This window comes from Echinops telfairi, unplaced genomic scaffold, assembly GCF_000313985.2.
Source record: "Echinops telfairi isolate 266 unplaced genomic scaffold, ASM31398v2 ScPeMD7_7400;HRSCAF=8409, whole genome shotgun sequence".
Taxonomy (NCBI): Eukaryota; Metazoa; Chordata; class Mammalia; order Afrosoricida; family Tenrecidae; genus Echinops; species Echinops telfairi.
This window is the reverse complement of record NW_022111300.1, coordinates 19,892,724-19,907,834: the sequence shown is the minus strand read 5'-3', so window position 1 is coordinate 19,907,834 and position 15,111 is coordinate 19,892,724. Positions and strand designations below refer to the sequence as shown.

Here is a 15,111-nt window from a genome sequence, read left to right as displayed (position 1 = left end):
CTACCATCAATGTACCCACCTTCATATTTTTTAAATGCATTTTTTATTTATTTTCTCTCCCCTCCCTTCTGTTACCTTTCTGCTCATCCTGACTTCGACATGTAAAAAAACAAAATCGTTTTCTTGATTTTTTTCGTTTATAATCATGATCTCATATAGCATTTATATTTATGGGATTGAATAACTGCTCATCACCACATCTTCCAAATCCGTCGATGTCAAGAAGTATTTAGCAGTTTCATCATTATTCTTTAGGGATACATAGTATTCCATTATATGTATGTAACAAAGTGTATCCATTCTCCCATTGATGGGCATTTTAGTTGTTTGTAGCATCTTGTTATTGTGCAGAAAGTTGTGAGAAACATGGGAGTGCATATGTGTCTTGTTTCCCTCCTTATTTTTTTTAATGGTATAGACCGAATGTAGAGGTCACTGGATTATATGGTATTTCTTTTCTTTCATTTAAAAAAAATCATTTTATTGGGGGCTCATACAACTCTTATCACAATCTATACATACATCAATTGTATAAAGCACATTTGTACATTTGTTACCCTCATCATTCCCAAAACATTTGCTCTCCACCTAAGCCCCTGGCATCAGCTCATTATTTTCCCTTCCCTCCCCACTCCCACCCCCTCATGAATCGTTGATAATTTATAAATTATTATTTTGTCATATCTTACACTGTCCAACGGCTCCCTTCACCCACTTTTCTGTTGTCCGTCCCCCAGGAAGGAGGTTATATGTAGATCCTTATAATTGCTTCCCCCTCTCTACCTCAGTCTCTCTCGACCCTCCCGGTATCGCCACTCTCATCACTGGTCCTGAAGGGATCGTCAGTCCTGTATTCTTTGTGTTTCCAATTCCCATCCAGCGTACATCCTCTGGTCTAGCCTGATTTGTAAGGTAGAATTGGGATCATGATAGTGGGTGGGGAGGATGCATTTAGGAATTAGAGGAAAGTTGTATGTTTCATCGTTGCTACACTGCACCCTGACTGGCTTGTCGCCTCCACGTGACCCTTCTGTAAGGGGATGTCCAGTTGACTACAGATGGGTCTTGGGCCCCACTCTACACTCCCTCTCATTCACAATGATATGATTTTTTGCTCTTTGATGCCTGATACCTCATCCCTTCAACACCCTGTGATCACACAGGCTGGCATGCTTCTTCAATGTGGGCTTTGTTGCTTTTCAGTTATTAGATGGCTGCTTGTTTACCTTCAATCCTTTAAGACCCCAGACACTATATCTTTTGATAGCCAGGCACCATCAGCTTTCTTCAGCACATTTGCTTATGCACCCATTTGTCTTCAGTGATTGTATCAGGGAGGTGAGTAAACAATGATATGATTTTTTGTTCTTTGATGCCTGATAACTGATCCCTTCAGCACCTTGTGTTCACACAGGCTGGTATGCTTCTTCCATGTGGGCTTTGTTGCTTCTTCCATCAGCTTGATGGCCACTTGTTTGCCCTGAAGTCTTTAAGACCAGAGATGCTATATCCTTTGATAGCCAGGCTCCATCATCTTTCTTTACCACATTTGCTTATGCACCCGTTTTGTCTTCAGTGATCGTTTCGGGAAGGTGAGCATCATGGAATGCCAGTTTAATTGAACAAAGCATTCTTGCATTGAGGGAGTACTTGAGTGGAGGCCCAGTGTCCATCTGCTACCTTAATACTAAACCTATAAATATATGCACATAAATCTATTTCTCCATCCTCATATATAAATATATTTACATTTTATATACCTTTATTTAGACTTCTATAAATTCCCTTTGCCTCCTAGCTCTTTACTTTATTTCCTTTTACTTTTCTCTTGTCCCACTATCATGCTAAGCCTTCATTTGGATTACAGTAATTCCTCTTGGTTACATTACCCTTGATCATGCCCTACCAGGCCTCCTATACCCTCCTCACCACCGATTTGGATCACTTGTTGTTTCCTTGTCCCTGGGTTTATTAAAACCACTTCCTTTCCCCCCACAGCCCCCTATCCCATGTCCCCCCGGAACTGTTGGTCCCATTGTTTTCTCCTCCAGATTGTTCATCCATCCTGTCTTATTTAGACAGATCTGTGGAGATAATAACGTGGACAAAAACAAGACCGTACAAAACCAAGCAACAAAAGAAAACAACAACAACAACAAGCCAATGACAAAAACAAAACAAAAAAAAACACAACACTACAACAATAAAAAATAAAAGTTTGTAGTTAGTTCAAGCACTGTTTGTTGGCCTTTAGGAGTGTTTTCTGGTTGAGTCTGATGGGGTGCCAAGCCCTGGCCCCAAAGTCTATTTTTGGTATTCTCTTGGGACTTCATTGTTCTGTTCCCCTTGCTGTTCTGTTCCCCTTGCTGTTCTGTTTCATGTCCTTAGTGTTTTGCCTCGGTGTGGTGGGATCAGACCGGGCGCAATTCCCACACTGTATCTCCAGTGTTGTCCCTGTAGGGCTATGGGTCCTTGAGGGATGTCGTGTCTCATAGTGGGGCTGGCCATATGGTCTTCTCTGTGGATTGGCTGCTCTGAGTGGGAATATTGTCATGAAGGCTTGGTGGGCCAGGATGTGCTCCACTCTCTCTTCCTACCCCTTCATTTGCTCCATCTGCTCTTATCACACATGTCCCTCTCCCTGAGCTATAGCTTCAGTGATATCCTCTGAAATAAATTCTTCTGAGGTGAGTGGCAGCTGTCCATGTAGTTGGGATTGGGGTCGACTCCTCAGACCTCTCCACTGGTTCCCTGCTCCATGTTTCATGTTGCTTTCACATCTTGGAGCACTGGGTTGAAGTATGGTTCTTCTTTCCTTGTGGAGATATAAACAAAACCCTCCCTTGGGTGGGTTGGTGCCCTGTTCCCCAACTACACCTTTCGTTTTTATTTTTTTCCTTCCCCACTCTCTGTTTTAGTTGGCTACCATATGTATCCCTGGATTTGGTCTGGCCCCTACCATACTACCTGGTCCTCGCCCCAGTATTGTTTATATACATTAGTTTTTTTCCTCTGCCCCTTTTGCATTTTTTTTTTAAGCTAGCCTCAGGGGACTCATGTTGTACTTGTCCTTTTGTGCTTGGCTTACTTCGCTTAACATGATTTCCTCCAGTTCTTCCATGCAGCGATGTACTTCATATGTTCATCACTGCTTTTTAGCAATGCGTAGTACTCCATTGTATTATGTACCACAGTTTTTTAATCCACTCATCAGTTGATGGAAATTTGGCTTGTTTCCAACTCCTTGCAATTGTGAACTGTGCTGCGATGAACATTGGAGCACAGACGTCTGGCCGTGGTTGGTTTCATACCTCTTCTGGGTATATGCTGGGTTGCTGGATTGTATGGTAGCTCGATTTCCATCTGTTTTAGATATCTTTAGATCAGTTTCCATAGTGGCTGTACATACCTACAGGTCCACCAGCAGTGGATGAGAGTTCCTGTTTCCCCACAGCCCTTCCAACACTTGTTGCCTTCTGATTTTTTTGAATTGGGCTATCTTTGAGAGTGTTAGGTGGTATCTCGTTATTTTAATTTGCATTTCTCTTATGGCTAAAGCTTGGGAACATTTTCTCATATGTTTATTGGCCATTCAGATTTCTGCCCCTGTGAAACTTCTGTTCAGGTCGTTTGCCCACCTCCTCAGTGGGCAATTAGTTTTTTTCTTTTTGGAAGCTAGCAGAGTATTGTAGATTTTAGTAATAAGGCTTTTGTCTGATGTGTCATTGCTAAAAATGTTTTTGCAGCCCTTGGACTCTCTTATTATTCTCTTGGTGAATTCTTTCGAGGTACACAGGTGTTTTATCTTCAGTATATCCCACTTGTCAATTTGTGCCTCCTCTATGTTTGTATGTTGTCTGTGGATTGTATGGAATTGTATTTCTATTCCAGGTTGTGTAAGGAGCTGCCATACTGCTTTCTAAAGTGGTTGTATAGTTTTCGAGTCCCACCAGTAGTACCTGAGGGCTTAATTCTCTCCACATTCTCTCCCGCAGGTTGTCTCCAGCTGTTTTGAACCTTGCTATAAGTGCTACTCTGATGTGGACTCTCATAATAGTTTTAATTTGCATTTCTCAAATGGCTAGTGATTGTGAGCATTTATTCATATATTTGGTGTCCTGTTAGGTGCTATTGTCTATTCATTTCATCAGCTCATTTAAAAAATAAGGTTAGCCATCTTTTTCTTGTTGAGATGCTGCAGTTTTCTATAGTTTCCTGAGATGTGTTTTTGATCCAATGTATCATTGCCAATTTCTCCCCCACCATGTGGGTTCTCTTTTTACTTTGAAATGAACTCTTTGGATACAAGCAAATGTGGTTTTAAGATGGTGCCATCAAATATGGTTTTAAGAGGGTGCCATCCTCTATTTTGTTGTCTGTCATGTGGATTTTTAAAAATAATGTTTGAAAGTATGTTTGTGCTTTTAAGTTTGTCTCTCTCTTTTCACTGATGGTCTTCATCGTTAGAGGTCTACATTTAAGTCTTTAATCCATCTTGAATTTTTTGTTTGTTTGTTTTGGTATATGGTGTGAGATATAAGTCCAGTTTCATTTTTCTGAAATTTTGCTTGCACCGTTTATTGAAGAGCCTGTCTTTCCCTCACTAATGTGTTTTAGTCCTTTATCAAAAATTAGTTGTCTGTGGGTGAATGATTTTATTTGTAGGTTCTTTATTTTGTCCCCTTTGGTCTACATGCCTATTATTGTACCTACACCAAACTATTTTGAGCATAAGACTGAGTGATACATTGCCCACTAAGATTGTACAACAAAGCAATCTTTTGTTTCACATTACAATTGCAGGCAAAACCCAATAAACCAATAACAACAAAAACAGTGGCCTCTGAGCATTCTTTCTTTATTTTTGGCCGTACCACACTTATCTATTTTAAATGAGCAACAAATTAGTATCACTTACAGTATGTTAAGATAACCCACTCTTGAATGGGAGCTTCCTTTCCTGTACTTTGAGGTCTGAAAGATGTATCTAAAAATGTACTGCTGTGGAAAATGAAGGCTGTTTAAATGGAATGGTGGGACGGGGGCTTGTGATTTTGCTTTGTGATTAATTGCTGTAATGCTGTCCTTCAGGTGACTGAAGGAGTTTAATATTTTAATACATTATTAGCCACTGGACCTCTTGCAGGATAATTTTGATGCTGCATGAATTCTGCCACTTTGCTAGCACTCATATGGCTCTTGGGTCTACCACTCTGTTAGCACTGTTAACTCCATTCATGTTCATTTTTGTTACAAATCTCATGAAAAGGTTTTTTTTTTTTTTAGTGTTATGTTCACATTCTATTATAAACTGGTATACCTGAGTTTTGTAAATAGTTCCATCCAATGCTGGCTACCATCTTGCACCATTGTCACTCTAAGGGTCTGAGTATCCTGAATGAACTGATGTGAAATGTACTTTAACTCAAATCCCTGCTGCTTGTGAGGCCTGAAATCATTAGGTGGATCATGTCATTGTAATGTATCAAGGATTGGTAGTCAAGATAAGCATCTAGCTGGAGTGGATGTAAAGTTTCTCTGGAAGATGAAAACATGGGTACAAAGAAAGTCTCTTGGAAAAATTCTAAGAAAAGATGTAGCTTGATATACAATAAATGAAAACATTCAAATATGCAGGTTAAATGAATGGGTTCAATAGAAACAACATCAAAATCACAGTACAAAGCTTACAAATATAGGATTACGCCTGAGATGATAAAGTATATATGCTTATATGTTTCAACAAGTAAATATACTTGGAAATAAAAGCAAGGAATAAGAAGTTATTTTAATATGAAGCAAAATGGAAAGCAGCGAATAGAAAAAAAGACGTTCTAGAAATGCTAAATATACTCCTTGAAATTAACAGCACAATGTCATTTAAATGCTTTCTTAGACTGTATAGAAACAAATAAAAAAAACTTTAAAATTTAATGGCATGAACTTTATTCCAACAACAGAAAGGAAGGAAAATATGAATAAAAGATTTAAAAATGTATAGAATGAGAATATATAATGTGCATTCATCAGAGGATGCTGACGGAGCTAGTAATGATCATATATAGCAAGATAATGGTCCGTCTTTGTTATTTATTTTTAAAATATGTAAAAATACCTTTATTGGCATATGCTTCATATATCATATAATTTTTATCATTCAATCATGCTATGAAGATTTGTGCAACCCTCACCACAATTCCATATCATTTTCTTCTCCTACTCATTGTTGTTAACTCTCCATTCCCATCATCATCCTTTCCATAGATATACCTATCCTGGATTTCATGTACAGAAAATCATACAAAACACAGACAGGAAACAAGCAAAGGAACAACAACAGCAGCAACAAATCCCAACAACAATGAATAATTTTAAAAATCCTCAATTTAAAAAAAAATCATAAAATAATAAAAACTGAAACAACTTTAAAATGGGTCATACTAGAGATCTAATGATATACGATTGCAGTTTAACCTAACAACATCTGCCATGACCGATTTAAATGCTTTTTGTTTGGTAGTAAGGCTATTCACCTCTCTTGACTATGATCAGAGGGCATGGAATGAACGCTTACAAATCATATCATAGTTTTATAGTCAACAAGATATACACATTCTGATTTAAATGGTCATTGTAGTTCCCTCAATGTACCACTAATTATTCCACTTCCTTTCTGCCTATGTTTTCTATTTCCTTCTCTCCTTCTCTAACCTTCTGAATATAATCTTTGAGTAAATGCTGCCTTTTTTATCTTACATGATTGGGTGATCGAGCATGGAGTTAAGTTCAGTTCTATAATTGAAGAGTAAGAGGCCTTTGTTAGTCTGGGTAGGCTAGAGTAACAAATTCATAAACACACACATGTATTTAAGGGAGAGGTTTATATACAAGAGGAATTGTACATTAAGAAAACATCCCAACACAGTCCAGTCCAAGTCCCTAAGTCCGATACTAGCCCATATGTCTGTTACCAATCTATAAAGCCCTCTTCAGACTCACGAAACACATGCAATCATGCCAAATGCAGAATAATCACAGGCCAGTGGGTAGAACGTCTTTGAGTCCAGTGGCATTGTAAGCATCTCAGTGCTGGCAGGGGTCTCTCTGTAGTTTCTCTGGCTTCAGAGGTCTGGTTGCATCTACGTGGCTTGTCCGGCTGAGGCCCCTAGGGTAGTTCCATGTGTCTTGTCAACTGCAGTGTCTCTCAGGGAGTCGCAGAGAGAAAGAAGTGTCTCCCGCCTCCAAGGAGGAAAATCAGGATTTCCAGAATTCTCAGGGGAAGGCCATGCCCACACACAGAGATCTCATTGGCCATATCCTGATTAAGAGCCTAGACTCCACTCCTGTACTCGTAATCCTCAAATTGACAAATGATTGTATCACTACCACAGGGCCACAATCATTGGTGTTCCCATCAGTCTCTATTTGAACAGTAAGCCCGGTATCTTTTACAATGATGAGATCTATTCCACATTTTCACCATCTCTATGCAGAGCCTTCTTTTCAAAGCAGTGGTAGCTGGGCACTGTCTAGTTTTTCTAGTCTCAGTGCTGTGGAGATTGATGTTTGTATGTTCCATTAGTCCATTTTACTGTTTCCATATGTCTTTGATTTTCATCGTTTTATTTCCTTTGGATAGAGACCAATAGTTGTATCTTAGATCACTACTCATGAGCTCTAAAGACCTTAGTTGCCATTCACTACAGAAGGATGTAGAATATTGTCTTTGTGAATTATGTCATGCCAGTTGATCTTGGTGTCTCCTAAGACTGCACCAGTGATCCTCAGGCCCAGTGCCTTGTTCCCACAAGTGATGGGCTGTGTCTAATAAGTTTTCATAACTTTATCCCCCATATATTCCACCACATCATGGATATATTGTGGCTAAAGTGATTTAACATACAATAAAACCTATATAAGTACATGAGTATACTCACACACTCTCTCTCGCCCTTATGTTTTCCATGACTGACTCTTTGAGAAAAAAAGTGTCTAACTAATAATGATAAAGACCAAGAAAATTATGTTTCTTTTAAAAAAAATCATTTTATTAGGGGCTCATACAACTCTTATCACAATCCATACACACATCAATTGTGTAAAGCGCATTTGTACATTCATTACCCTCATCATTCTCAAAACATTTTCTCTCCACTTAAACTCCCGGCATTAGGTCCTCATTTTTCCCCTCCCTCCCCATTCCCCCCTCCCTCCTGAGCCCTTGATAGTTTATAAATTGTTATTTTGTCATATCTTGCCCTGTCCAGCGTCTCCCTTCACCCACTTTTTTGTAAACATTGAACACAATTTAAATATTAGAGATATTAAAATATATACCACTTAAAATGATCATTAAAAAACTTAAATTGTTAGAATGACACCAAGAAATGCCAAACTCATTGCTATCAGGTCAGTGGCGGCTAATAGTGACCCTATGCAGCAGGTAGACATGCCCCATGTGCGTTTCCAAGACTGTACCTCTACAAGAGGAGAAAGCTCCATCTTTCTCCCACAGAGCAGTTGGTGGTTTCGAACTGTGGTTAGCAGCCAATGCTCAACAACAACTACACCACAAGGGTCCCCTTAGCATGACACAAAATTACTTAAGTGTATGAGTCACAAATAATGAGTCATAATTATCTAATAACATGAATTCATAAAAACAGGAGAAAAATAAATACAAAGAAAAAGAAGAAAAGCAGTAACAGTGGAAAAATAATGAAGAAATATATAATTTTTAATATTTCCTTTAGTATTGTTTGCAGATCCATGCCAGATGAAATCCTTGACAATTTCAATAAATATATAAGGGAGATGAAGAATAAATTTTGGCTTATTAAAAAATTTTTTAAAGAGTAATTGAAAGTAAACAGCAAAATTAATAATAACAAGGCATCAACAACCCAATAGCAACAGAGAATTGTGTCAATAAAAAACAGAGTAGAAGTGGAAACGGGAAAGGGATATTTATTTAGTGGTTAAAAATACTTAAGAAAAAATTTCTTACAAAATTATTGAAACATGGTTAAAATAAATACATTTCCCCAATAAAATGATTTAAATAATTAAAAAGCTACATAAAAAGCATAGATCTATTTAAGAATGAGTTAAAGAATGATTGCTGCTGGTGCCTTCAAGTTGATGCTACTTCCCAGTGAGCCTGTGCATAGCAGAGAACGATGCTGCCTGGCCCTGTGCCTTTCTTCCAGTTGTTAACTGAACCCATTGATGCAGCCACTGCGCAGATCCATGCCCTTGTGGCTCTTCCTCCTTTGGATTGCCTCTCCACTTTACCAAGCAAAATGTTCACTTCCAAGGACTTATCTCTCTTGCCAACATGTCTAAAGTATTTGAGATGAAGTCTTGCCACCCTAGCTTCCAAAGAACATTCTGGTTATATTTCCTCCAAGACAGATTTGTTTGTTCTCTTGGCAGTCTGGAGTATTTAAATGTTCTTCACCAGCACGATAATTCGAATGCATATATTTTTTCCCACATGTCCTAATTCAAAGTCCAACTTCCGTATGCATATGAGTTGGTTGAAAATATCATGGGTTTGGACGAGGCACAGCTTAGACCGCAAAGGGACAGCTTTGCTCTTCAACACTTTAAAGAGGTCTTGTGCAGACGAGGTGTCCATTGCAATGTATCCTATGATTTCTTGATTGCTGCTCCAATGATATTGTTTGTGGATTCAAGGCAGATGAAATCCTTGACAAGTTTAATATTTCCTCTATTTATCATGTTATCCAGGAACCCTGGTGGTATAGTGGTATGCATTGGGCAGTGGTCTGCATGGTTGGCAGTTCAAAACCCCCAGAAGCTCCACAGGAGAAAGACTGTGTTTTGTACTCCTGCCAATAGTTACAGTCTCAGAAACCCACAGGGGCCCACTATGAGTCAGCATTGACTTGATGGCAGCAAGCGAGTGAGAGAGAGACAGACAGACAGACAGGCAGAGAGAGAGAGAGAGATCCTACTATCTACTGGTCCAGTTGTTAAGATTTTGATGGTCTTTACATTGAGTTGTACATATTGAATGCTATGGTCTTTGCTATATTTAATTATTCACTTGAGAGGATAAACATTTCTGTTAGTAAATCAATATATTTCTTCTTTAAATTCTATGAAGAATAAATTGTGAAGTAAACTATTAATATATTTTAAAAAGGAAATATATTGATTCAGTAAGTAAGAAAGGTCACCCAAGTGGTCAGTGTTGAAATATATATTAGGGCAATAAGGCTTTATGTTAAATTTTAAAAATGAACACATTTCAGAGAAAAAGTATAATAAAAAGAAGCTCTCCAATTAATACATGAAACTCCCATAATCTATAAACCTAAATCAGAAAAAACAGTACCAAGAAAATGGAATATTATAGACCTCAGTTGGAAATATAAATTCATAAAATTCATAAGGTAGATACATTAGAAAATATTGTTGGTTTAAAATTTCATTTTATTTGATTTTATTTCTAGAATGTAATGTTGGTTTAACAGTAGTAACTTAGAAAATACGTTTATTTTTCTAAAGTTATATGGGTTCACTCATTGTGATTTAATTAAACTAGTTAATAAATTAAGAGAATTATTCATACTTAAAATTTCAAATATGTTCATATAGAAGGACATATTTTATATACTTATGCAATCTGCTTTGCTTTGCTTGATAGTACTTTGCATTTTCTTCCAATAGGCTTTACATGTTCATATTGGGACTATTTCTAGATATGTACATTTCTTTAATGTCTTATTTTTTATTTTTGTTAATGAAATTATTCTGTTTTCAACATATTCCTCATTTATATTGAAATAATTATTTGTATTTGTATATTTTATATACAAATTGTAATATTTTTACTATTTTACTTGTTTTGATATAAAATTATTTCATTAGAAAATAACAATTTCTGCTTTCCACTTTGGTAGTTGTAACTCTTATATCATCTTTTTACTTGTTAAGTGCCTGTGGAAAGCCTTGGTGTTTGCAATTCTTTTTTTCACTCAGAGCAGTTACATAGAGTGAATCTCCATAGTCCAAGGTCCCCTGGTGGTGCAAATGCTTTCTCCTCACCTATGAACCCAACTTTGGGTGGTTGTTTCAACCCCATTTAGTGGAACCAAACAAGAAAAGCTTGGCGATCTACTACTGTAATGATTGCAGGCATGAAAACTCGGTGCTTTAATTATCTTCTGTAATAAATAGGGTCTCCATAGTTCAGAATGCACTCAAACACAATGGGTATACATAGCCCGCTTATGTCACATCAATTTAAGTAAACTGGAACTATGCCAAAATATTGGTGAACGTCTACAAAATATATTGCAATATTTACATGACAATGAAAAAATCAGTACATCTTATAATTCACAATTACCTCTAATTTTAATAACTCATAATTTCTGTAAATAAAATACTTCATATAGTTATTAGCAAGTATTTTCTTCATGATATTTATGCTTGCAAATCTGATACTTTTTGGTCTTAATATTTATTCTCTTTCTAGAACATGAGATGCATTTAAGAGATATTATAGAATTACAATGGCACATCAAAAATAAAGGTCAGCAACTACAAGTTTTAGAGGAACAGAAGAAAAAGCTAGAAGAAGCTAATACAAAGATTGAAGTAGACATAGAATACATGATTACGCATGACCCTCTATTGGACCTAAAGCGGAACCAGGAACTTGAAACTCTGAGAGATCTTTATTTTAAAAAACGTGAGGTAAATGAATAAGAGAATGGATATATATTTCACAAAATGTTTGAACTATAAAAAAAATTCTCCCATAAGAATTGAATGTAGCTTTAAATAATCCATTTTTTTGTTAAGAACTGAAATGCATTTTATTTCCAGGAGAATTTTTTTAAGACCATTTTACTGGGGGCTCTTATAGATCTTATCATAATCCTGATGTATGGATTGTGATAAGAGCTGTAAGAGCCCCAATAAAATGATTTTAAAATAAATAAATAGATAAATAAATAAAGATTGAAAAAAAACCAAACAAAAAACAATCCATACATCAATTGTATCAAGCATATTTGTACTCATGTTGCCATTATTATTTTCTAGACATTTACTTTCTATTGAGCCCTTGATATCAGACCAGGAGAAATTTTGAAACTATACACATCACTGACACTGACTCAAGAAGAAGCAGAAAATTTGGACAAATGTGTAACAGTTGATTTAATTAGTATTGAACATGTGTTGTGTCCTTCCACCCCCAAATATATGCTATAAACCCCAACCTTTGTGCATGTGGCTGTCTTATAATTTGAGAATGGATTTTCTTTGTTAAGAAGACATTTCAGTGTAGGGTAACTTTCAAATCAATCCCCTTTGAGATGAATGTAAGAGCTGATTACACACAGGGAGGCAGCAGAGATAAGGAAGACAGGCTCCTTGCCACCTGAAGATCACCAAGGAGGCCAGGGCAGAACTGAAAATAGACACGGATGCTGTCTTCTCCTAAGCCACTAGAAAGTAAATTTCTGTTTGTTAAAGCATTTTACTTGTGGAACTTTGTTATGGCAGCACCAGAGAAGGAAGACACCTATAGAGAAAGTGCAGGACCAAATTGCTTCACTCATTTAAATACAAAGCCGTGCCAATCCTTTACAAACACTTCCAAAAAAATGAAAAAGGAGGAAAGTATTCGTAAATCCATTTATGAGGTCAGAATTATCCTGATACAAATGCAAGAAAAACACATCACAAGAAACCTATAGACCAATATCACTTATGAATGAATATAGTTCCAAACATTCCCAATAAAGTATTAGCAACATGATCTTACAGAACATTGGGAATGACTAAATACATTATGACCAAGTGATATTTATCACAATAATGTTATAGAGATCCAACTTATGAAAATGAATCCTGTAACGCATAGTAATAGGAAGAAAAGTAAAATGACACACATGATCATATCAGTGCAAAAGAAGGCAAGGATTTTGCTTTGGAATACTGAGTTGGTTTACAGTAATGAAAGAAATCACACTGATTAAGATAGGTTTCCTTTGTTTCTTCATGTAATTGCTGTTAATAAGTTGTAAACCTTTAAAACATTAAATTGGTAAACGTGATGTGATCTATTAACTACCTACAGCAACAGTGCTAGCAGCTGCTGAGTCTGCTTATGTACCAGCAAACACATTGTGAAGTAAAGACTTTTGGTCTGGAAGTTTGGGCTAAGAGTTTCATGAGACAGAGCAGGTAATTGGTCTAATGCTTTTCAGTGTTCTGTTTTATTTCTTAGTTTATCGCCTAGTGCCTGCCTTTCAAAAGCTTGCAAGCAACCACCCAACGTACAACAGCTGGTTTCTATCTGCCACAGAGGAAGAAGGGTAGTTAGGGAGAGGGGAAGGAAACTGAATGTGCTTCCCTCATGAACAACTTTCTCCTTTTCCAGTTCTTGACCAGAAGTGCTGGATAATGCTCAGCTACCACTGCTCTGGTCAAATGGGGGAAAATACAGAGCAGAATTTCAAATCTCATGGAATCCAAATTTTCTGAGTCATAGGGGCTGGTTGAACCTCTGCAACTATTGCCCTGAGATAATCTTTAAACTTTTCAAAATAGCAAAACCAAATATTAGTTTGGCTTAACTAATAAGAGCAACATGCCTTGAGCACTTGATTCTTTTTAAGAGCCATATACAGAAAATTAAACTGACAATAGCAACTCAAAAGATTAGATAAGAAATGTAATGGTCAGTGAGTTTATGTAATTAGGGAATAACTCATGAAATAAGGGTGTATGTAAACAGTGCTACTGAATTGTACATGTAGAAATTGAATTTGTGTATGATTATTGAATATATTTTAATAATAAATATAAAAACATTATTTTCTTAAAATTTATTCAATGCAGCACCCTTTATTGGTGGAAACACTCAACAAACCAGGAGTGGAATATCTCAAACATACTAAAGCACATCTATGAATAAGCCTACAGCTAATATACAGAATGATAACTGATTGAAAATAACCCTCCATAGGTCATGAAAAGGGGAAGGATGCTGCAAACATGGGGTGGGAACTCCATCTCACTTCCTCTGAGTTCACAAGAGGGAAGGAAAACCAAACTCAGTATCAGCCCAAGGATGATTCTTAAGAGCCTGGACTCAGACATGTCCCCACCTTCCAACCTTCTTTATCAATCATTTGCCACAAATTGTCTTGCTACTTCTCAGCTGAGTTCCAAAGTTCATTGCATTGTCACTACAGAAACCAAAGAGGATACTCACACGTATGGGGGTTATTGTGAAGTTAACAGGTTGCAAGGTTGTGTGAGACCTGTGGGGATACATGATAGTCAAGACAGCCTCACTCTGTCCTGTTATCAGGTACGCCTCTCTCTGGCCATAGGACTATTGTTCTGGCCTCTGTTTTGCTCAAGCAATGTTACACAATTCTTTTAGAGCTGCAAAAAAGTGCCCAAAGGACTCATTACTTCACCAGAAGTCCCAGCTCAAAAGTGCTGCACTCTAGCTCCGTGGGGTCAGCAAATCTAGTTTCCCCCTTTTAAGTGCTTGGAGGCACACCACTCCATGAAATAGCCTTCTCTTTTGATCCTTCAGTTGGTTTTGGTGCTCTGACTTTTCATTCTGTTGCTGCTGTTACTATGTTGCTTCTCTGTGTCATGGTTGTTACCTGGATCAAGGAGGTTTAGTGTGCAGAAATCTTGGATTCCAAAGAGTGCTTTGCTCCTGGATCTGTTACCATGATGGTAGTGAGCCGCTTCCTCTCTCTTCCTGCTCCTGAGAGGGTTAATTTTATCCCCAGAAAGATGACAATCAGAATTAAAACTTAGTAAGCACCCACAGCTGAATTATATAACCTGGCAACATTTCCCCCCCACCTTCTTTTACCAAGACTTATCAGGAAGGAAAGTTGCTTGTGAGAGTTACAAAGATTATGGATGGGAGAGCCATATCAAGGTATCTCTGTACCCATGCCTACGTTTCCCACTTACTTTCTATGTTGTACTGAGAATTCTAGATAGAATAATTAAGCAAAACCAAGAAATAAAAGGCATCTAAATTAGAAAGGATGAAGTTAAAGTATATAGGAACCTTGGTGGCATAGTGGTTAT

General features: G+C 37.3%; 1 protein-coding gene across 1 annotated transcript in view; it reads left to right on the top strand.

The window, feature by feature from the left end:
• The window catches only part of CCDC178 (coiled-coil domain containing 178), a 470,395-nt gene that overhangs the window by 54,536 nt on the left and 400,748 nt on the right, over positions 1-15,111 (top strand). Inside the window, exon 6 of the mRNA XM_045296033.1 lies at positions 11,510-11,730. Coding sequence (XP_045151968.1) covers positions 11,510-11,730 — 221 coding nt within the window. The remainder of the gene's footprint in view (positions 1-11,509; positions 11,731-15,111) is intronic.